This window comes from Spinacia oleracea, chromosome 3 (assembly GCF_020520425.1).
Source record: "Spinacia oleracea cultivar Varoflay chromosome 3, BTI_SOV_V1, whole genome shotgun sequence".
In the NCBI taxonomy this organism is placed as follows: domain Eukaryota; kingdom Viridiplantae; phylum Streptophyta; class Magnoliopsida; order Caryophyllales; family Amaranthaceae; genus Spinacia; species Spinacia oleracea.
The window spans coordinates 27,580,951-27,604,836 of NC_079489.1; the positions used below are offsets into that span (position 1 = coordinate 27,580,951).

The 23,886-nt window shown below is 37.3% G+C and overlaps 3 protein-coding genes across 4 annotated transcripts; 2 read left to right on the forward strand and 1 right to left on the reverse strand.

The window, feature by feature from the left end:
- Nucleotides 1-3,132: 3,132 nt before the first annotated feature.
- LOC110793042 (late embryogenesis abundant protein D-34-like) lies at nucleotides 3,133-5,739 on the forward strand. Its single transcript, XM_021997866.2, has 3 exons — nucleotides 3,133-3,569; nucleotides 4,933-5,238; nucleotides 5,356-5,739. Exons 1-3 carry the CDS (start codon nucleotides 3,225-3,227, stop codon nucleotides 5,518-5,520), a joined length of 816 nt encoding a protein of 271 aa, XP_021853558.2. The 5' UTR covers nucleotides 3,133-3,224; the 3' UTR covers nucleotides 5,521-5,739.
- Nucleotides 5,740-6,614: 875 nt separating this feature from the next.
- Nucleotides 6,615-18,948, reverse strand: LOC110793044 (uncharacterized). 2 transcript variants are annotated; one of them, XM_021997869.2, is made up of 6 exons: nucleotides 18,724-18,943; nucleotides 18,478-18,589; nucleotides 15,221-15,265; nucleotides 14,089-14,197; nucleotides 10,180-10,441; nucleotides 6,615-7,097 (listed from the first exon to the last, which is right to left on the reverse strand). In XM_021997869.2, the coding sequence occupies exons 1-6, from the start codon at nucleotides 18,772-18,774 to the stop codon at nucleotides 6,897-6,899; spliced, it is 780 nt and encodes a 259-aa protein (XP_021853561.2). In that variant the 5' UTR covers nucleotides 18,775-18,943; the 3' UTR covers nucleotides 6,615-6,896. The 2 variants fall into 2 exon arrangements, with proteins under 2 accessions (XP_021853561.2, XP_021853562.2); XM_021997870.2 differs by lacking the exon at nucleotides 6,615-7,097 and adding an exon at nucleotides 7,169-7,599 and having other exon boundaries at nucleotides 18,724-18,948.
- Nucleotides 18,949-22,479: 3,531 nt separating this feature from the next.
- LOC130470742 (uncharacterized) lies at nucleotides 22,480-23,726 on the forward strand. Its single transcript, XM_056841263.1, has 2 exons — nucleotides 22,480-22,751; nucleotides 22,865-23,726. Exons 1-2 carry the CDS (start codon nucleotides 22,500-22,502, stop codon nucleotides 23,435-23,437), a joined length of 825 nt encoding a protein of 274 aa, XP_056697241.1. The 5' UTR covers nucleotides 22,480-22,499; the 3' UTR covers nucleotides 23,438-23,726.
- Nucleotides 23,727-23,886: the final 160 nt, after the last annotated feature.

Consider the following 23,886-nt stretch of genomic DNA (forward strand, 5'->3'; position numbering starts at 1 on the left):
ACAAAGATGGAAACATTGATGTCTTTAAGGCAAGACTAGTGGCAAAAGGTTTTAGACAAATTCATGGTATTGACTATGATGAAACCTTCTCACCAGTAGCCATGCTGAAATCCATTAGGATAATTCTTGCGATTGCTGCCTTTCATGACTATGAGATCTGGCAGATGGACGTCAAAACCGCTTTCTTGAATGGGTTCTTGAAAGAGGATGTGTACATGACACAACCACAAGGTTTTGAAGATCCAAACAGTCCAAGAAAAGTTTGCAAGCTTAAGAAGTCCATTTATGGGCTTAAGCAAGCATCCCGGAGTTGGAACCTCAGATTTGATGAGGCAGTCAAATCTTTTGGCTTCCTCAGAAATGAAGAGGAATCTTGTATATACAAGAAGTTGAGTGGGAGTAGTATTGCTTTCCTAGTCTTGTATGTGGATGACATACTTCTCATAGGAAACGACAAGACCATGCTTGAGTCAGTCAAGGAATGGCTTAAAAGTTGTTTTTCCATGAAAGACCTAGGAGAAGCTGAATACATCTTGGGAATAAGGATCCATAGAGATAGATCCAAAAGGATGATTGGACTTAGCCAAGAGACTTATATTGATAAGGTTCTTGCAAGGTTCAAGCTGGAAAACTCCAAAAGAGGTTTCATTCCCATGCAACATGGCATTTCACTTGGCAAGACTCAGTGTCCTTCGACACCTGATGAGGTCAAGCGCATGAGTAATGTTCCTTATGCCTCTGCAGTAGGGTCCATTATGTATGCCATGGTATGCACTCGACCGGATGTTGCATATGCTTTGAGTATGTGCAGCAGATACCAGTCAAACCCAGGAGAGGCGCACTGGATGGCAGCAAAGAATATCCTTAAGTACTTAAGAAGGACTAAGGATGATTTCTTGGTCTATGGTGGAGATAATGAGTTGGTTGCCACTGGATACACCGATGCAAGCTTCCAAAGTGACAAAGATGATTTCCGATCACAATCTGGTTTCATATTTTGTCTCAATGGAGGGGCTGTGAGCTGGAAGAGTTCTAAGCAGAGTACCATCGCAGATTCTACAACAGAGGCTGAGTATATTGCAGCAAGTGATGCAGCAAAAGAAGCTGTTTGGATCAAAAAGTTCATTAGTGAACTTGGTGTAGTTCCTAGCATTGAAAATGGCATTGAGTTATATTGTGACAACAATGGTGCCATTTCCCAGTCCAAGGAACCCAGATCGCACCAAAAATCCAAACATGTGCTCAGGAGATTCCATCTTATTCGAGAGATCGTTGAAAGAGGGGATGTGAAAGTAAGCAAGGTTCATACTGAGGATAACGTAGCTGATCCTCTGACTAAACCGCTTGCTCAACCTAAGCATGAGAGTCATACTAGGTCTATGGGGCTTAGGCATATGGGAGAATGGCTTTAGTTTGTTTACTTTATGTTTACAATTGTAAAGACATTTATTATGTTTTGAATGTTTATCAATAAAAGTTCATTCTTATTTAATTGTTTGGTTTAGTATTAAATAAAATGTCCAAATAACTTGTGTTTTCAAATAGGATTATCGAAAACGTTTTGATAATGGAACCCTATAAAGTGAACTGAAATCACAACTTATTAAGTCCCTAGTCTGAATCACTAAATTGGACATAAGTGATTTATGAGAAGACTAGCATGTAATTAATTGATAGTGCAGTTCCATGGGCTATGGAGACATAGGGATGTCTAATTGATTATATGGATGTATACTTGATGCATTGAGACTTGACCTAACTAGATTCTAAAAGTAGAATCAAAATTCTATATTTAGTGGATTCCTTAGACATGAGTATGTCTTAATAACCATGAGACAATTAGTTTAACCTTGACTCTGTTAAACGCCGCGCCGTAAAAGGAGGTTATAAAAGCAGTGATCAGGTGGGCTAAGAATTGAGTGGGAGTTATGGTCATACAAGAGTGAATAAGTCCTCCTATTTGATAGGAATGGTGTCTGGGCCTCTTGATGAGCGAGAACTGAAAAATTGCATGGCCATGCGGAATGGGATTAAAATGTTAATCTTTATTTGAACAGTTCGAACTCGGCGATCAAGAAACTAGAATTTGAGAATAACAGTGTGTTATCAAATTTTGGCATTAAGAGACTTAAGGAATTTAGCATTGCCTTCTTGTCTTCGGACAAGTGGGAGATTGAAGGAATTATGTCCTTAGACATTTCCGGCAATTACTAAATACAAATAGGAATTAATTATGAAGATAATAAGTTAATTATTTTAGTAATCATATTTGCTTGCTAGAGAATAAATGTGATTAGTAGGACAATATTGATTGGACCTACAACTAAAATAATTTAATCCTATAAGGTCACACATATAAGCACTAATTGGAATGGGCCCAAAAGGCCCGATGGCAACCGGTCTATTAAGGGAAAGAATGTTGGGCCTTGGTTTTGTGTTAACCTAAAACTCTCACATTATAATAGTTATAATGTCAGGGATTTAGAAATCACGTTCATTCAAAATATCTGACAAAAAGAAAAACACAAAAACCCTAATTCTAATTCTCTAAACGCCGTACATCCCAAACAAAGCAAGAGACAGATTGTGATCGTTCTCTTCCGTACTAGCATACGTGGGATTCAATTCGTGCTTGTGGACTGAGTAGAGGAGCAACAAGTGGGGCTCTAAGATCTTCGAAGCTTGCATACGAACGGGAGAACACGCTTCAAAGGTGATTATTCTTTCGACTTAATCTGATCTATACTATTGTTATGCATGAGATCCTGTGATAGATGTTAGGAAATTGTTTCCTGAAATTCCGCTTTATGCATCTATATGTTCCTACATTTTTTGTAGTGCACATAAGAACTTTCAGGAACGGAGGTATATTTTTCAACTTTTCTTATTACACCTCTATTCAAATAATATAGTATCACTAAAATCAAATGCAATCAATAAAATTAAAGCTACAAAATAATTGTCCGTTCTTTAAACGGGCTCAAGAGTTTGTCGAAGATAATAACCAGTAGAAGGACGCGTGTAAGCGGGTTCGCTCCACGTGCACATGCAAAATCTGGAAAAACGGAACTCAAAAATGCTAGGTGTCACCAAACTACGATCTTCAAACAAATGAGTATGCACGTCATCCTAAACAACCCCTGACAAAATACTTCCTAATATAGTAAACTTCAAACAGGATAATATCAAAAATAGTATTACGATCCGAGTAACATATTTGCAAAATGAACCAACAACAACCTCAAAGAGAAAGCGAGAAGCAGCAAGAACAGGGCCAAAATGGGCAGCCCATAAAATATGGCGATGTATTCCCGGTGGCGGGAGAGCTAGCAACAAAAGCAGTAGCACCAAGAGATGCAGCGATGATGCAGACTGCCGAGAACGCGGTGTTCGGGCAGACTCAGAAGGGTGGTCCAGCTGCAACTATGCAGTCAGCTGCTACTGTCAATGAAAGGGCTGGTTTTGTTAGCCATGCTGATGTCTCGGATGTAGCTGCACACCAGGGTGTCAATGTTACTCAAACTTATGTTCCTGGTGCTTCTATTGTTACCGAGTCTATTGGTGGACAGGTTCGTATAACAACTGTATTCGGATCCCAAATCATACATACTCCTTCCGTCCCAGAATAGTTGTTACACTTATTTTTGCACAAAGTTTTAGGTGATAAGTGGTTGTTTGGTTATCAATTGTTATTTTATTGAAAAAGTAGATGTGATAGGAGTTAGTGGAGTGTTTTTTTAATTCAATGAGAGAGGGTGTGAGGACAAAATAAAATTTAGTGAGAAGAGAGAGACAATATAATAATTGTGGGGTGATTTCTAATTTAGAAGTGTAACAACTAATTTGGGACGGTCGAAAAAGGAAAGTGTAACAACTAATTTGAGTAATATTTATTTTATGTCTTCTTGTAAAATTCTTGTGTGTTTTTTCTCCGCTGGTTTTTTTTTTTTTTTTTTTTTGATGGTACATATTTTCAATATAGGGATAGAAATCCAGCAATATGTCAATAATATTATTTTGATATTTGTATAACCCTCCTTACTTATTGACCAGCACAGGTATCAAGGAAGCGTAGTTGAATTTGATATAATAATGAGGCAAGGGCGTAATAAACGATAAAGAAGTATAAAAAAACTAATATGGTGTAAAAGTTTCAAAATTTGAATTATTTATGATGTAAGTGAACTCGTGAGAGTAAAAATACTCCCTCGGTCCCAAATTAGTCGTTATACTTAATTACTTACCTTTGCACAAAGTTTTAAGTAATAAGTGGTTGTTTGGTTATCAAATTATTATTCTATTAAAAAAGTAGATGTGATAGGAGTTATTTTGGTATTTTTTAATGGAATGAGAGAGGATTTGGGAACAAAGAAAATTAGTGGAGAGAAACAACATACGGAGTAATACGTGTGGGGTCATTCCTAATTTAGAAGTGTAATAACTAATTCGGGACGGACGAAAAAGGAAAGTGTAACAATTAATCTGGGACGGAGGGAGTGTAATAAACAATTGAGTAGTGGAGTAGAAGTTATCAAAAGTGGAATTGTGACTCCTAAAAAGTATGTCTTGGATTGGTAATAGGGCAGACCATACAACCTAGGGTGGTGGTAATTTTTCAGTCAAATTTGAAGAAGTTTGACCATAAAGATTAAAATGTTCACCCTTCCCTTTTCATTTTCGATAAGGAGTCGTTTATTGACCAGCACGGGTATTAAGTAAGCGTAGTTGAATTTGAGATAATAACCAGGCAAGTGGTGTAGTAGACCATAAAGAAATATAAAAAAATTGGTAGGGTGTAAATGTTTTAAAAAATGAATTATTTATGATTTAAATGAACTCATAAGAGTAAAAAATAATAAACAATTAGTTAATTTGAGCAAGGATTATGGTACTCTTGTACATTAGACTTAAATTGATGGGGTGCCTTTGTAGGTTGTAGGGCAGACCATACAACCTAGGGCGGTGGTGCAAGGTGAAGAAGCTAAAGGGAGTGTTACACAAAGTAGAAATAGTAGCAAGGTTACCATTGGTGAAGCTCTAGAAGCTGTTGCACTTACAGCAGGAGACAAACCAGTGGAGCAAAGCGATGCTGCAGCCATCCAAGCAGCTGAGGTTAGGGCCACTGGTCAAAATGTGTTGATTCCTGGTGGTGTGGCTTCTGCTGCTCAGGCTGCTGCTTCTCTGAACGCTCAGACTATTCGTGACGAGGATAAAATCAAGCTTGGCGATGTTCTTACGGTATGTAACTAATTCGTCTAGGTTTAGAAAATCTTAGTGTTAATTCAAATTGTTACAAATATTTTGTATGCATTAGTGAATTGTAAGTTGCTTAATTTGTGTTGTTTGATTGAACAGAATGCAACTATTAAGTTGCCAGCTGATAAGGAAGCGACAAGGCAGGATGCGGAAGGGGTGGTAAGTGCTGAACTGAGGAACAACCCAAATGTAGCAACCCGTCCAGGTGGCGTGGCAGCATCAGTGGCTGCAGCTGCCAGGCTCAACCAGGGAAATAATACATGAGTTATCAACAGAATGGTTGATGGATTGCATGATATGCCATCGATTTAGTTTCCTATAATGTTTATTTTCAAACTCTTTAGACGAATGTGTTTTGTTTTCGGATATCAGTCTTATATAATTTTGTTAATTTTTATATATGATCAAGTGTACGTATTTTAACAACAGCATATACAGTTTATATGTCTTACTCCGTATTTGGTTAATTATATCCTAATTAACTATTTCCTGGCTGCCGTTAGTAATCAAGTGTGAGACATAACATGACATCAAACTTTGGTACCCAAGTATCAAAATGATATAAAAATACGTTTGCTACTTGATGAACAGCAACAAAGACGTACTTGCAATGTTGTTTGCATTTTACTATAATGGGTGCTACAAATACTGAAGTAGGTCAGAAAAGAACATGAATATCATCGATCGGAACATGTGAATAACAACAAAAGACAAGGAAATCACCCCTGAGTACCTGGGAACACCAATATTAGAGTCTATCCTGGTTGTGGACGACTACTATGGTCGCACAGAATTTGCTCCAGAACGCCCAACCGACTCATTTGCTCCAGAACAATGCAGAAGCTCATCTCTTCTTCCCGGAAAGGGATGGCATACGAGCAAAGCTTCAAAGAAATGAGAGGATCAAGAACATATGCATTGGAGGCTTGCAGGAGTTCAAATACCTGGTCAACCTAAATCAGCCTTCAAAATGAATCAGAGGAACAGACTGGAAGATGGGGTTGAGCCGTTGAGGTTCATAAAAGGCGGTGCTGGGATGCATGCTTCTAGTTTTCAACAGACAGAAGCCTTTGCAATAAGCCAGAGGGAGAGAGAGGGATATATGACCTGTATCCAATCCTACAGAAAGAAACTGTATTCTGCAACTGCTGCTTCTATAGCTTGAGATTTTGACTTTATTGTTTGTTTAGTGAGGACAGAGATTATCAAGCGAGCCCATGGTGAAGCGGTCTGGGTTCACAAAGATGAGACTCCCTAGTCTTTTCTCCTCTTTCCCTGTTGTTCTAATTGCTCCAAAAAAGAAAAAGAAAAAGAAAAAGATCAAGGAATTAGGGACACAGAAGTTTTGACGAAGCAAGTAAGCGAACAGTGAATTTCAGCTAACTGATTTCACATGAATTTCATGATTCGAAACTGAGCATAGCCGAATTCTCTTTCATGTAACTCGGTTGATTTATGTTAATGCAGGAAACTGTTAGCTTTCTGATACAAACAGACAGAGAAGAAAGGAGCAGGGATACACCAGAAGAATCACAAAAGCAGGGATAATATACAAACTTGTCTTCCCTCCTTTTAGGATAAATTATCAACGACAGCCATTATTCAACACTCAATATAATATTTAGATGTCTATAATCTGATCAACTTCCCCCCATCAGCAACGAATCCTGACGACCATGACGCAGTCTATGCCTACGGCGAGCTCTTTTTTGGCTGCGACTCTGCACTTTGCCCAAATTTTCAGATTCATCAGGCTGAAGAGGCTCTTCATTTGAAGATGAGCCCCCAAACAGTACATCAAGAGGATCTCCATATCCAAATCTACTGATGCCAGGATATATCTGCAGAAAGCAGTCACATAAGACATGAAAGTTGACATAAAAATCAGCTGTCAGTTTCTTTTTACTTTTCCGATGAAAAAGAAACAAACTATAAGCAGATTCCCCATGTAGGGTTGTCATTTAAATATGCTTAGGGCAGCAATCTGATGTATGATTATAATGGTTAAACGGTTGAATTACATTCCGATGCATGATTATAATCATGTCTAGCCTATGATATTATTGCCAAACGCTAGCTACTAATCAACAATGTCCTAAACTCCTAACAGAAAAAGACAAGAAAAGCAAGTACACAGAGACAAACAATATAAAGGTCTTGTAGTTAAACAACAGTTGCTTCAAGGGTAATGATGTAGCTTACTTATAGAAAATTAGTCCATCTATAATCCCTATTGCCATTACCTAAATTATGTAGTATGATATCGAAGAAAGGCAATAATGCAGAAGGTTTTCCTAAAGCATCAATAAAGGAACTTGATTGTCAAAGTCAACATGGGCAAATCTGCAAGCGTACAATCGAAATAATTCAAATAGAGAATAAAAACAAGCAAAGAAGGGAAAGGGATCTATAATAATCACAAAGGAAACAATATTAGTAGATTAGATAAGACTACATGCAACTCAAAAGAATATGTTCCATTAGGATGGGTACTCAAAATTGTCAAGTACCCAAACTCCGCATTTGTTTATTTTCATTTAATTTGGCCATCCAAGCCAAAGTTGGTCGATCTTGTCTAACAAACAAACAGTATCCAAGCCCCCAAGGCCCCAACACACAAAAGGAGAAAAAACATATTAAAACAGTAATTAATTAATTCATCTACTTTATCCATAGACCAAGTGAGTGATTTTATTGCAGGATCCGTTTGAGCTGTTTGTCATTTTTTTATAAGTTTCAGGTCTAATATTCAAATAAGGGCTAATACATTCAGATAAGTTCTAAAAAATTATCAGTAAAGCAGAAGTAACTACTAACTAGTAACTAGTAAGTTCAATTCACACTTAGATTAAACGGTTTTTTCAGCAAATACCCCCGAGATTTAACTTTGTTCACCATATACCCTCGCGTTTACAGTAACTACTAACTAGTAACTAGTAAGTTCAATTCACACTTAGATTAAACGGTTTTTTCACCAAAATACCCCCGAGATTTAACTTTGTTCACCATATACCCTCGTGTTTACAGTAATTGACTATATACCCCTGAGGTTTGGAAAATTAACATGAATTACCCTTAATGCCAAACGCCGTCAATTTTCCGTTATCTCCTACCTTAATCCTTAAAAACCAGTCATTATACTCATCTCCTTTGTTCTTCTTCCTTCATCCCTCTACTCTATCCAGTTTCATCACCCAAACAAACCCAAAATCCTGTCAAAACTCCTGCTCTTTCTTCATCTTCTGCCATACAATCAATTTCGATTTGCATCCAATCAAACAACAATTCATAGTCAAAATCAAATATCCAAATTTAATTAGAATCAATCAAGTTGCGGGCGTACCAATTCTTCTCAAATTGCAAAAATCACCCATTAATTTTCATGGGTTTTTTAGATAAATGGAAGATCGAGGTATTGTGATTAATTTTCTAGGTTCTCTCTCCTCTGCACCATTAATGGCGACAAGCCGACAAACTGACAGAAATTTTGTAGCGGCGGTGGCGGAGGAAATATGTTGCGGCACCATGACGGAAAATTGATAGGACACTCCCCCCCCCCCCCCCCCCATCTTCAACCTTTAATGGCATTGAATTGACTAATTTTGGGTTCTTATCTAATCGGTTGGGTAGGGTTTTTTTGTGGGTTTTCTAAATTTTCTGGGTTGTTGGTGGATGAATGATTTGGGGCAGCCATGTTGGTGAAGAGGGGGTTGATAGGTCTTCCACGTGGTTAGTTTTAGGGATTCAAATATTCTGCAATTATTTTGAATCATCAATCGAAAATTTGATATTTAGATGTTTAATTAAAATGGGTTTCTCTGAACTTTTGTGTTTGATTGGAGAGATTATGTAAAAGGAGATGATGTGAAGGTAGAGAGAGATGATGGTGAAGATAGAGAGATATGATGGTGAAGGTGGAGAGATGATGGAGGAGAAATGAGAGATCTATAACGGCAAAATCACGTCTGATAATTTATCAAAACACAGAGGTATATGGTGAATTACTAAAAACACGAGGGTATATGGTGAATTAAGTTAAACCTCGGGGGTGTTTGGTAGATTAAATAAGGGACGATAACTATAAATTAGATTAGCCTAGTATCCTAATAGGTTCGGAATCAGAAAAGGACAACATAAATAAATCCAGGGTTTTCAAGTGAAAAGAATATAACCTATTTGCAACAGCTTCGGAAACCTGAATGCTTTTGGGCTAACCAATGAACGAATATTCTACAGACCAAAATCACTAATAAAAAAGAATCTCAACAATAGCATGATGTACTTCTTACTTTCAGGGCATGATCCAGATCCTCATCTCAACAGTCAAAATGCCTCAAAGGACCTTCATCCTAATCCTACATTTGGAACTTCCAGAGTTTCAGAAGCACTATACATGCACTTAGCCATTTAGGTACAAGTCTTAAGCAAAATTTGCTGAGATAAGAGAGATGGGATATGAACAGAAGATGAGAACAAAGAGTATGAGCATTTGGGAAACAGTCATCAAGCCTTTGGTGGGTATAATTCTGGTTTCGGCTGGAATAAGACTCAGATATCAAATCTATTCTATAAACTGGCAGTACAACAAAAAAAAATCTAATGTTTGCTATGAGTAATATTTCCGCTTATGTTCGGCTAAAAGGATTAAAGGGTCACCAAAAGTACACAATACAAATTGTTAAAGCAATCAATGGTAGATCAACAACGTCAAAGTACATAAAATCTTGTTGCAGCCCTACAAAAAACAAACGACAGTAGATGGCTCATCCGCTTTGCTGGAAAGCCGCAACAAGACAAATTCCAAGCAGCAGTCACAACGAATTCAGTACTTACCACACAATTCAATAAAAGAGGAAATGTATAACACAACTACACAAGCATATACGTGTACTATTTGGCAGCAAATCATGAACATGTACTTACAGGAACTTGCTTAGTCTCTGCATTAGGGCTTTTCAATTTGACGTTGGAATCATCTTTTTTATGTTGATGATTGACACCTTTCTTAGCAGACTCATGCTTTAGATTTTCATTTGTCGTCCGCTGATCATCTACATACAGATGCCGTTGCCGGTAAACTGATTTAGGACGTCCAGGGGCCGAATCATTGAAAATTTCTTCACAGTAGAAATGCTTGGAAAAGGGCTTCATTTTCTCAGGATCATTACCATACTTCTCCAGTATTCTGTCATGTATAATGCATAATTCAGTATCATCTCAAATATTTTGTATACACAACAAACATTGAATGGAAAACTGAAACATGGACATAATGCCCTTCCTTTTTCATTGAGACGTTTAAAAATGCAAGAGACATCAAGAATGCTCTATTTAGGCATTAGGCACAGTTTTTATTTTCATATTTAGATTCATTAATGAGAACATAGCTTAGATTCATAAATGAGAACATAGCTACACATAGACATCAGCAAAATCCTTTACTGGTTTAGTCCCAGCATCCTATGAGAACAATTTCGTCACATTCAATAACATATTATCATAAAAGGTTGACAAAAACCAAATTAGACATGTGCCAATGTTGATTTAGGAAAAAAGGAAAAGTTGCAAGTAGACTAAGTTTACTTCTTCCACTACTTGAAACACCTCCCAAAAATGGAAACATCATAATACTTGCTACGTATCTCAAAACGGAAATCATTATTGCATATAATTATAGTTTTCCTTCGCTTCAAACAACATCATCCGCCCCACCCCCCCCCCCCCCCCCCCCAAAAAAAACACGCCCAAGTCCCTGACATTGTTTAACCCTTCACGAGTCGTATCCATTTACAAATTTATTCACTTCCTCTCGCTCTCCCCTCATCCTACCCTGGCCCATGGCAGCTACCACCACCACTACTATCCCTCCAAAACTATGAATCCTAACCACACACCCCACCACCGCCTGTACCAGTCCACTCCCTCTAGATCTACGGATCCTAACATCACAACCAACCCTCCTCCCCTCTCTCGTTACTCTTTTATATCCCTTCCCTTTACGTTGTCCCTTTGACAAAATTACCATTGACAAAATTCCCCGCCAACATCGAGGCTTCCATGAGTTGTAGGTAGAGTTTCCTGCATCCTAATTGAAGTTGGAAGAGTTGGATTTAAGAACCTATCCAAAGGTTCAGGCCAGATTGTAGGAAGTACCACTCTAGAATCTTCTAAATCCATAAACTGATTGGGTAAGAGGTCACACATACAAGCAAGTTCCTCTATCTCTTTGTCATGGGTGGTCATGGGGTGGTCTCCTGAACTGCAACTACCACCTCTTATCAGTGTAGGTTGCTCTCCAATCTAAACATCTTCCTAAAATCAAACTTACCTGCCATTCCCTATCTTCAACTTCACAGTAGAGTGAGTAAATAGAGAAGCCAATGTGAAATGAATTTCCAAGGGCATTATGAGCCACCCCAATGATACTTAGAACATCCCAACCACTTTCATGCACTCGGTACCTATTCTTGATGACATTGTACCACATATTCAAGAGGAAACCTTCACCACCACTTACCTATAAAAGCAACATTTATTGAGAAAACCTTTCCAAACACCAATTCTCCCTCATCCTTAAGATAAAACACCGAATTTCAACTAACGAGACAGAAGATTGAGACTGAAAAAACCCTACACTATCCTCTCAGTTTTATGAGCAATTGTCACCAGAACTTTAAACAGGGACGGATAATAGAGTGGTATACTTAACAGAAAAGAACTAACTAGTGTAATCCTGCCACAAAGTGAGAAGTACACCTTCCATCCATATCACCTCTTGAAATCTTCGTAGGTTACAAGAAGATTCTCATCGTGGGTTGTCCCCTAAAGGCACACCTAAATGTGCCATCAGCCAATTCTCTACTTGACAACCCATTAAGCTGAATATCTCTCCACAGCAAAGGTATAAACATTGATTAGAGAGATTCATGTGCAAGCATGATACTACCTGAACAAGATGAAGCACAGTAAGGAGTTAAGGGCCGACTTAAAATAATCAAGGCTTCCATCCGAACAGTGTCAACAAACATTGCAAATGGGAAACCTGAACTCCTCTTTTTTCCCACCTTAATGCCCCTAATCACCTCTCCTGAAATCCATTTGTTCAGCAACCTTCTTAGCCCATCAAACACTAGAGTGTAGAGAAAGTGACAAAGAAAATCCATGTCCTAGCACTTCAGACGAGAACCATTCCCTTAGGACACAATTGACCATAACTGTGAAAAAAGCATTAGAGAGACATCTTTTAATTCTCCGTCTCCACTCCCACTGCACGCTGGATCCTTTTCTGTTAAGAACATCATCAGGGCCTTCTCAAAGTCTAGCTTAAAAACCATGCCACGAATGATTTCCGGCAAGCCTATCCACTACTTGATTAGCAGCGGGAATGCATCCAAGATCTTCCCATCACCCACTGAAGCACATTAGGACTCATAAACCGTATAAAAAAGTACCTTTACAAATCGAATGGCTAACACTTATGTGGCAATTTTGTATGCACAAGTCGAGAAATACCCAACATTCATAGATTCTTTTTAGGCACACAAACAATAAAGTTGGAATTCATGCTCTTCCCCCACCAACCTTCTACATGATACAAACCATTAAATCAACTTTAATCACATTCAAAACAAACCTGAAAAAAAGCCACAGTGAAAATGTTATGGGCCTCATGGCCTAAAAAGACTTTTTTGTATCTATTCCTCTTCAAAAGGTATCTCTAACCATTCAGCCACCTATCATGGAATTGGATCTTAAGTAATGTCCAAGCCTTGGATTTGAGCCCACTCTTTAGTCAACTTCTCCCCATGATATGTTATCTCCCTGCTAATAGCATCAACATCAGTAAAAACTACCCCTATGTCACTCTCTATCTCCTTTGTGTGATTTTTCCTTCTCCTTCCATCAACTTTATTAAATTGGAATTTTAAATTTGGGTTTACTCATTTCGGTATGTATTGAAGTTTATTATTGTTAATATTAATGAGCTTTCAGAGGGGTATGGTGAATTATATATGTAGTTCCTAAAAGTTTCCTTAAAGCCTTTATGAGTTTTGAATTAGGAGAGGGGAAAGTTCAATGGAGGGGAATATTACGAAAGAAAGAAAAAGCAAAGGAAAATGAAGAACATCAAACTAAACAACAACTTAAATTTCTAATACAAGTGCCCTGACAAAATGAGTTAACTTTTAATTATTTCGTTGGTGCAGGATTAAATACCCATATGACAAAAGGGAGAGTATAAATCATTTTGTATTTCGGCCCAATAAATGAAACTTATGAAGCAAGTAATTTGTTCCATATCAAAATAATCAACACATAAAATAGCAACATAAAGGAATTTATTAAAAGTTTGATTGGTTTGCAAGGGGTGTGCAATTGCAATATAGGAAAAAGTTGATCGATTTTGCAAGGGCTCCAACATCAGAAACCTCCAACCTCCCAACCCCACCAAAAAACACATACTCACACCCAAATAACCAGTTCTAGCAATTCACCATTCAGCAAGATACCTTCCAACCTACTTGAGAAGTCCTGACAAATTCTACCAGACCTGTGGTATGTTGAGTGGTCCCTAGTGTTCTTGCTTAGGTTGGGGGTGTACCACAAAAGAAGCATAAACAAGGACAGTCATGGAAAAATGTAGAAATCAAACGTAAAAACAAGGCCACAAACACCCTAAGTTACTTTCACTGACATACCGGAAGTTGGAATAGATACAATGCTAGCAATACCATTAATTTCTAAGTTCCAATGAAACACCATGACCTCCTATTTCAAAACAAACATTAAATGTTGGAATAAATATTAAATAGTGTCTGATATTATACCTACATTTTTTCCAGTTCATACTGCATCCGACTCCCATCCATTCCAAGAATACGGTCAACGCACGAGTCTACAGATTTACTAAATGTCCATCCTACAGTTAGCAAAAAAGCTCCTGTGACAGTAAAGATAATAACTTCTCGTGTAAGTTGGAATTAATGCAGCATAACTAGTAAGAAAAGCCACAATGTTAACGAACGGAAATTATATTAGTTCATCGAGGAATTAAGCATTGACAAGCCATTCTACTCAACATGAAAAGAGAGATCGAGATTTTTTAAAAATATACCAATATTGCATCAATGCTAAAAGTATCGCCCAATAGTTAACCAAGATCAGTAAAAGATTTCAATTTCACACAACTCATGTTAACATGATATTTGATCCATGATCCACAACTTTGAGAATCATTGCCATATGAGTGCAATGTTTAGAGTCTTTAGACCCTCATGGCTACATAGGTAATTTCCTAGAAAAAATTATCTTTACGCCAATATATATCAACTTCAAAATAATTACAAGTATCTAAAGTGTTAATAGCTACTTGCACTGAGTTACTCGACATTTAATGTACCGCTGTATTGTAATGAAAAGTTAACAAAAGTGACCATCTGGCTTAACTGGGGGGTTGTGGCGGGAAAAACGTGATAGTCTTCTGATATTTAGAGATCATGTTAACTATCTAATCATCTATGGACCAAAAAGAAATTATGGCCTCAGAATGAACAATCTAGCTGGTGTGGCCCTTATCCAAGAGTTTTCAGATTATCATAACATTCGGCCACACTAGTATACCTGTATATGTGTATCAGAGAGTCTAATAATGATATGTGGCAGTTGGTTCTGTATGGTATACATTTCCTTATCAGAAAACTACATACTAAACTTTGTCAATGTGTAGTTTATATAACAAACTTCTTTCAGAATCAACAACGTTAGAAATGCAGCATACAACTACAGCTCTACAAAGAACTAAAGAATGAATTATGACCGAACAACAAGTAACAGCATGAAGATATTGGGAAAAAGAAAACGACACAGCTATGCAATAACTAAAGGGAATATTTCGCTAAATAATTCATATGTCGCCTGCAAGCACATTAATTAAATAAATGAATATAAACAAAGCTTAAACTACCTGTAACAGGTAATACACGATTAGCAGTTCTCCACTTCCTTGTTGCTGCAAGAACAAAGAGATATTCGTTAAACATATAGAAGGAAATAAAACCATTCACTATCCTTTGGCTTTAGAGTATAATAGACTAAAGTCAAAATGGATCATTTAATTGCCTGTGCTTTTAATTTTTGTGAAGTAGAAAGTGGTTGTTCACTTTTAGACAAAGGGTCCAATAGGAGTACTCTTTGTAACTAAAGAGTCAAGGTTGCATAAAGCCAAACCATTTACATTGCCTGGGGCGGAGAGTGGTGGAGGCATTTGAATAACGTCAGCATTATGTAGAAAATAAATCAAATTATAACTCAACCACATAAATAAATTGACAAGTACCCTCCTCTCAGATTCTAAGTAAAACAAATTGACAGGTACCAAAACCCTGCTCTCAGATTTTTATTACTACAGTTTTATGACTACCGCTTTAAGGAACCCAACTACTCAGCTTGGGGTTTCCCTCACTGTAGCCTCCAAAAAGAGGTCAGACGAAAAGAACCTAAACTGAATGAAAATAAATTCTTCCTTCATGTTGAGCACAATTGATCCTCCAAATTACCTCGAAGATGAAACCACAGCTCAATTACCATGTACATTGTCCAAGTGAAAGATAAAAGAGCTTTTTTATGAGAGGCTCCTAAATTATAATCTATTTATAAATTGAACCTGTATTTTTATAAAATATGTTGTTGGATACATGAAAAGTCAAACCGAAACGTCTAAGTGTAATCGATATCGATCTACAACATACAATAGAAAGAAGAAAAACAGCAAGGAATAGCTAGGGGAGGCCTGAGAGGGGGAGAAAGTATACACAAAATTTCAGGTACAGGCGATGTATAAAAGAGCTCAACGCACATCAAGGCGATGTGGAGTCTCCTGCGCCTTAAACGCGCCTCATTGTGCCTCGGTCACCTAATTGAAAATGTGGCGCACCTGATTAACAGCAACAACAATCTGTTAAAAACAGTTGTGCGCCCCAAGGTGTACCTCAGGTGTGACTCTTTGAAATCTCTTAGCCTAAACCACAAAAAGCGCATGGCCCCTAACGCCTTGTGCCTCAGCGACTACGACTAGGCGCACTTTTTTAAACACTGGGTACAGTATAGCTAATAAGCAGTGACCCTCTGCTCTCGCATTCGATATCTCTTCTCCCGAATGACCACAAACCTCCCTTGTTTTCTCTTTGTCTGTACACAGGCTACCAGTGCCAATCCCCAATGGTTATAGAACTGTGGCAAACAAAGAGCCCATTCTGATGGTAAAATTAATCTTCCATCCACCTCTCCCTTTCATTTCTCTTTACTGATTTATCCCTGATGTGGAACTTATAAAACTCATTGAGGGTGCTTCCCGAATTCCAGCTTTCTTAAACTAAAGATCGCATCCTGATTTGTCCAAGAAGCAAAAACGCAACAGCAACAAGAAATAAACACTAAAATGTACTTGATGTTGGTTGTTGGATCTTGAATCACTAAGCAGTTGTTTGGTTCACAAAACTATAATGAAAATGAAATGTAGGTTCCTAACGGGGAGGTACGGATAGACCCCATACTTCCATACCCATGGATTCTACATAGATATGTTTGGCTCAAGTGTAGGAAGGATTTTGCATTTTATCCCTGCTGTTTGGGTTCTTACTTTTTTTCGGGATTTGTTCAATTATTTACCCAAACCCGTGACCTTAAGGTTATAAGGTGAAATCACTACCAAATACAACAAGTTCAATTTTTTCCCCTAACCATCCAACTTAATTTATTTTTTTCCTTAAAGGTCCTCCAAAATAATCCAGTAAAACAAAGACAAAAAAAAAAGCTAGCGCAGTAAATGTCATCTTTCGAAAGAAAAAAATGCAGTAGCATTTTCCATCTCAAAAAAGAAAAAGAAAAGGTAGAAGGCTAATACTCTGTGAAGTAGAATAACGTTTAATCATATTCCTAAGTAAAAAGAACACTAAAACACTTTCGCCGGTGGTATCTCGCCAAAGTTGAATAGTAGTGGCGTGCTGCCAGTGATACATCTTTATTGTCTGCCTCTCCCACTAGTGAGCAGTTACGGTTGCTGTCCAGGAGAAATAATTAAAATCTTAATGGGGGGGGGGGGGGGGAGTATGAAGTTCTAGTCAATCTAGGAGTTGGGATGGAGTAAGAAATCCCATGGTATGAGATTCCACAGCAAAAAAGGCCCAAACAAGTACAGGAACGGAATTCAACAGTACAAAAAATTCACAAATAAATCTAAGATAAATCCGAATGGACTGACTTAATTCTAAAATTGGATAACCTTTTAAAAATATAGCATACAAGAATATTAATTGCACTCCTCACGCCCAAAACACTGTGACTGATTACTCCTAAGTTAACTTGAATAGAAAGCAAATAACAAACTTAACAATTGCCCGCCCACTGCCCAACCACAAAGCTTACAACCTGCCTTGTTAAAACAGCAAGGCCATTATTAATACAAGAAATGGAAAGCAAAGCTAACTACCTAATTAACTCAATTATCCTAATATCCAACTAATCAGCCAATCGGAAATCAAATCAGCAATGCAGCTCCACAGATTTATGCTCAGACACAAACAAATTGGAGACCATACAATCCAAGATAGGAAAGAAGTTGAGGACTTGTTCTTTGGATTGTACTACCATGATCTGTGTCACCCCCTAAGCCAGCCCGTAGGTGACAATTTGTGATTCGAACAGACCAACAGTGCCATGATCTCACTGCCAAGACTCAGCGCCCCAAAAGGCCTTGCAGCAGCAAACTAAGATAGCCAATTTGCACTTTGTTTCTTCTCTTAATGTCTCCTTCCTCTCTCCTCTGTCCTTACAGCCACAGAACAGGAAGAATACATATGTATTACCCGTCCTATATCCCTCCCCCACCCCCACCTCTTCACTTGTCCATCACTCTAACTTATGAGTAGGGATTGGAATCAGGGTAAAAAATGGCATGACTAGGGAATCTGGAATGTTGGTAGAATGAGGAAAGTTATAAGGAATTTCCAACAATTGATCGATCATATGAAAAATCTAACACTGGTAGGTTATGTTGACTAAACTCTTCATTTCATTCCAAGTACCCGTGTACTCGGACATGGACACTTCAACACTACATATTGAGCCAAAATCATAGAAAATTCTAATCAAATACTTGGAAACAAACCGGTGTCCGACAACTAATCCGAGTACATAGGTTGTAGGAGAGAAAATCTAACTTACCAATCCAAGCAAGACCTGAGGCAACAGTACCTCTGAAAGCACAACTATTACTGGCCCGAGACTTCCAATCAACAAACACATTCGATTCTTCGTTGGTTATTTTATCATGTCCCTAATTAAATCAAAATTACCAGCTCAATTAATCAAAATTCCTTCAAACAAACATATGGGTATTGTCAATTAACAGCATCATGTTCAATAAACTGAAAATTTGGGCAAATTTGAAGGAAAAGCGAGAGAATTTACCGTTTTGGAGATGAGAGATTGAAAGAGATCATTTAGTGCTGGTCCTGCCATTTTGATTTGATGAATAAAAATAAATTCTTGACAGATTGAAGTTGCCCTAATATGATGATCTCCGAGGTTTGCAGCAAATCCTTTTGTGTTTGTTGTTCTTGTGAGTCGTGACTGTCGGTCTGTGGCTTAGGCGCTAACGGGTCGTTTGGTACGAGGGATAAGAAGTGGGGATAAGGATATTTTATCCCTTTACCCTTCTATCCTTGTTTGTTTATTTGTTTATAAGGAATTCTAATTTTTAGGGAATAGGGATAGGAATTAATTGAGGTTTTATCTCCATTATTTTGCACCAAGGGGGAGCAGGTATTGATATGAGGTTTTTTCCTTTTAATGTTAAAAGACAATTTTATCCTTCATTAATTATACAACGTTACTTGTTGCAAGTTGCAACTCTACTGCTATTTCCTTCTCATCAGTTGCCCATTTCTATTTCTCTCTCATCAATTACCTCTCTCATCATTCATCAAACCCTCTCCAGATCTGCTAGGTATGTGATTTATTTTTATATAAAATTCAGTTTAAGTATCTTTTGTTTGAATAAAAGTTGAGTATAATTATCTTTTGTTTGCATAAAAATTGTGTGTAATTATCTTTTGTACAAGTTAACAGAGATGTAATTTTCTATTTTAATTTTATTTTTCCTCAAATTATCGGCAGGTTATCTTCTTAAGTGTGAACTATTTGTTGAGAACGTCTTGCAGTTATTAGATTTGAACTCGTGTGTGTGTTGTAGTTTATTTTTAGTCAGACTTCTTTGGTATTTTAATGAATTTCCTTGCTTGAAAATCCCATTATTTACATAATTTATGTTAAAGTTTCTTACTTGGGATTGCTTATTTGCTTAAATTGTGATTTGTTTTGATGTCTGAAGAAGAATGGCAAGAAAAAAAAAGAGCATTGTAGTAGCAAAGAGAGATAGGAGAAGTTGGTGTAATCCCCCGCAAATTTATAAATGTTATTAATATATTTTAACGTATAGTTAATTATATTTAAATAGAATTTACGAATTTTAAAAATAAATATATAATTAACGTATATTTATTTTATTACATTCTAAATATTTTAACTATTTATGAAATCAAAAATAATTTTAGAATTTTGTGTCGAAAAGAACTTGAATTACGAAAACACGATTGAATTTGGAAAATAATCCTAAGCGGTGTTGAATTCAAATGCTAAACTAAATCCTATTCCTAGCCCAATTGGGTGAAGCCCAAAATAATAAACCCAAAACTCTCTCTCCTTTCCTCTCCTTCAATTTTACGTAAAAACAAAAACAACAAACTCTCTCTCCTTCAACAATCCACGTGAACCAGCAAACACCCAAACCCTCTTTGTTGCGCCGCCGCCACCAGCCACCTGCAACCACCACCGGCATCGCCGTCCGGTAAGCTTCCCCTCCCTTCTCACCTTCTTTCTCTCTCTTTCGTGTTATTTCTTTCCTCCTCACAGACTTTCTGTTTTGCGAAGCACCACCAGCCACCATCACCTTGTCGCGCAACCACCGGTGGCTCCACTGACCTCTGCTGACTGTGTCTGCTGCTGCACCGCCCAACCTCGGCCGGTCTCCCTCCTTTCTCCTCCACGCACGCAAGCAGCCTCCCCTTTCTTCTTTTCTTGCTTCACCATCAGCACAACCACCACCGTCGCTACCACCTGACAGTCGTGCCGCGCCGCACTCCTGCACCCGCGCTGCACCGCCGTGGCCTCCGCCGCTCCCTGCCCAGCCGGCGCCCTTTCTCTTCACTCTCTTCTTGATTTGGTTATTTCTTAAACTCTAAGTAAATTAAATGTTTTAATTAAATGTTTTAATTAAATGTTTTTAATTTAATTTATGTTTTGATTGAATTAAATTTATGATTTTTGTGATTTATTTATGAATTTCAGATTTTAATATTGCATAATTGAATTATTAATTTTCATATTTCAAAATTTGATTGAAATAAGAGTTTGAATTATTTAAGGCATGAATTTCAAGGCTTTAATAGTTTTAAACCATGGTAGAACAATTAGGAATTACCAAAACTATTATTTTTATACTCTAAGCATTATAATTTGGTTTTGGTAAAGCTTTAAACGAGTTTATATTGCTGGAAATTTAAAGTATGATGTTTTGAAGAGTTTTCAACAAATTTCAATTCTTAATATAATTATTATTATGCTTGGAGGTTAATTAGTTAAGTTTCGATATTGGAGAATGTTCTAAATACATTTGGGATGTGTTTAGAGTACGTTAGTGTTGCTGTAAATTGTTAGAAATTGATTGGGGAATTTTATTGGCTGTTTTTAGGCGGAGAATTCTTTGTAGGCGACTTTTGAATTCATTAAAGTGGTCTTGCAGTTTGTTTACACAAGGTACGTACATACTTGTGTGCTTGGAATGTGTGCTATTTGTTGAAACCATGTTGAAATTGTTGATGAACTTGGTTATGTTGATATTGTTGATGAACTTGGTCAGGTTGAAATTGCATGTTTAATACTGTTGGATGGACATATTGAACCTATATTGCATTATGAGAATTATAACATGTTAGTATGGATGATTGATGCAAACATGTTGGTTGGGAACACTAGATTATTCTATATATGTTGGTTTGGATCGATCGATCGTTGTTCCCTTTTTAGCTTTTCACTACTTTATGAGGGCTGTGGACCTTGTTTAGTAAGTTGAAACCTTATACCCATATACAGGGGTTGATCATGGTTAAAGGAAAGGTTGGATTAATTGGAATGAGTCTTGATTGATGCGTTTTTGATCACTTACTTAATTCCAAGATAAAAGAAGTTGTGAACAAATGTGGATTGTATGTCTTATGTGATTGTTGAGTCATAACAGAGTCTCAATTTGTAAATCATGTAAAGTGAAACTGAGTAGCAATAGCTTTAGACTGTGCACGTCTAAAGTGACGGACAAACAGGAGTTGGGGTTCATGGTGGTAGCCCATGGCCTTTTCTGGGACCGGATTGATCACCGTGTTCTATTTTTATTCAAACGTTCCTCGATATCGCAGGTCACTGAGGTTACGGAGTCGCGCCCGTACCTCGTCTTCCTTAGTGAAGACTTCTGGATGGACAACTCGGTCCATTGTCTATTTCATCCAAAATAATATTACCTAGTCTAGTCAAGTATGGTCGTCAAATTATCATGTTTTGTCTGCCCTTATTTATGTTCATTAGTATCATGTTAGGGTTGTTCGTTTAATAGTATCATGTTAGGATTATTATTGTTTTAGTATGTAGTACTCAGCTTTGCTGATTACGTGCTTTGTTTGTGTGTGTTGATCATGGCTATGCCTTATTGATCCTGTGATGACCCATCTTTGGTGAGCAGTCTCTAAGGATCAATAAGCGATGCCCATCTACAGGTTTGAAGATGATGCATCATTGGGATCGGGATTAGAGAGCTTGTAGTTAGATTTGTTTTGTTAAGTGATTTGGTTTGTTAATTTGGATTTGAAATTGTCGTACTATTCGTATTTCCTTATTATTTCCGTTAATTGGTTTTGGGACTTAATATGTAATCGATTATTTATAAACCTAAAAGTTAGTTTCTGTTTTCCGCTGCAAAATTCTGAATAAGCCGTTACGTTTTTACACGGGCGATAATACTTTGATAATTCTCTATAGTTATATTTATAAAAGGTTATTTTAGAAAAAGGGAATTGTCGGGGTGTTACAGTTGGTCTGCTGAGGAAGAAACTTTACTGGTTGATATTCTTTATGACATGAATACCTCTGGTTGGAAGGTAGACACCGGCCACAAGTCGGGTTATCTATCATTCATTGACAAAGAGATAGCCAAGAAGTTGCCTAATTCGGCTATTAAAGCTGATCCACATATCAAGTCCAAAGTAAAGGTTATGAAGAAACATCTTATGTATATTCTGGAGATCCAACAAAATGGAAGCGGTTTTGGTTGGGATGATGAGCATAAGATGGTGACGGGATCCAGAGACATATTTATGGGGTGGGCAAAGGTAATCCTCTATTATAGTTGAAACATTTATTCAATTTTTTTTGTTACACCTCTATCACCGAGAAGAACTACTGACATAAGGCTCTAATATGTTTTATTTTTTATTTTTACAAGAGTCGAGATGGAGCATCATCCTTGTGGATGAAACCTATGATACACTATGATAAGCTTGTGGAGATTTATGCTAATGACTTGGCTAATGGATCTAAAGTTAAGGGTCCAGGTGATGAGTTCGAGATAAATGAAGACCAATCAACTAAGAATGGAGGTGAAGATGGTAATCATGTCATAGATGAATCTGGTTGTCATTCTCAAGCTAACACTACCCCAAGCTCTTCTAGACAATCTTTGAAAAGAAAAGCTCCTGAAAATGATCCACTTGAGGCAGAGTTCATTCAAATTTCTAAATCAATCTCAAGTTTATTAGAAGCGGAAAAGGAGAGTGCATTGGCTATGAATGAGATTAAAAAGGCATTTACACATGAGGTTGATGTTCATGAGAAAATTAGTGGTAATAGAAAGGAATTGTTCCAAATATTGTGTGCACTCCCTGGACTAACCCCGGAACAAGTTGTTAAGGCTACACGTCTCATCGGCCAAGATACCGCCAAGATGGATTTATTTTTTCCTATGCCAGATGACTACAAGGTGATTTTTGTTCGACAAAAAATTGATGGATCACATTAGTTGGATCTCAAACTTTATTTTGGAGAAGATAGGAAATATCCAATTAGCTACCCCGTAATTTATACTGAACCCACCTTCTCATAGGTGTTGATTTATGTGTTGTAGCCTTTTGTCTTACTGATCGAACTAATCTTCCCAGGTAGGTGTACATGTAGGAAATTGATGTGGGGTTATACTTAATCTTCATTTTGTGTTTGCTGAAACTGATGTAGCCCCTTCTCAATAGGTGTTGGAGTTGATGTAGGAAACTGATGTAGGAAAATTGATCAAGTAAAATGTATTCAATGACGTGGGTATTTTGTTGGAGATTGTTTTGGGATGCTCCTTGTTTGTGCAACAATTTAATTACGTTTTAGAAAAAATATTGATCAAATTGCTCTTCATTACTACATATGATCAGGGGGAAAAAAAGTAGAGAAAGAGTTTGACATTATTTTAGCATACCATTT

Coding starts and splice junctions, on each gene's coding strand:
- LOC110793042 (XM_021997866.2), top strand. CDS start 3,225: ATGAACCAACAACAACCTCAAAGAGAAAGCGAGAAGCAGCAAGAACAG. Junction 3,570..4,932: donor CCGAGTCTATTGGTGGACAG/GTTCGTATAACA, acceptor GTGCCTTTGTAG/GTTGTAGGGCAGACCATACA. Junction 5,239..5,355: donor AGCTTGGCGATGTTCTTACG/GTATGTAACTAA, acceptor TTGATTGAACAG/AATGCAACTATTAAGTTGCC.
- LOC110793044 (XM_021997869.2), bottom strand. CDS start 18,774: ATGGCAGGACCAGCACTAAATGATCTCTTTCAATCTCTCATCTCCAAA. Junction 14,198..15,220: donor TCGTGTATTACCTGTTACAG/GTAGTTTAAGCT, acceptor TTACTGTCACAG/GAGCTTTTTTGCTAACTGTA. Junction 10,442..14,088: donor CAGTATGAACTGGAAAAAAT/GTAGGTATAATA, acceptor TATACATGACAG/AATACTGGAGAAGTATGGTA.
- LOC130470742 (XM_056841263.1), top strand. CDS start 22,500: ATGAATACCTCTGGTTGGAAGGTAGACACCGGCCACAAGTCGGGTTAT. Junction 22,752..22,864: donor TATTTATGGGGTGGGCAAAG/GTAATCCTCTAT, acceptor TATTTTTACAAG/AGTCGAGATGGAGCATCATC.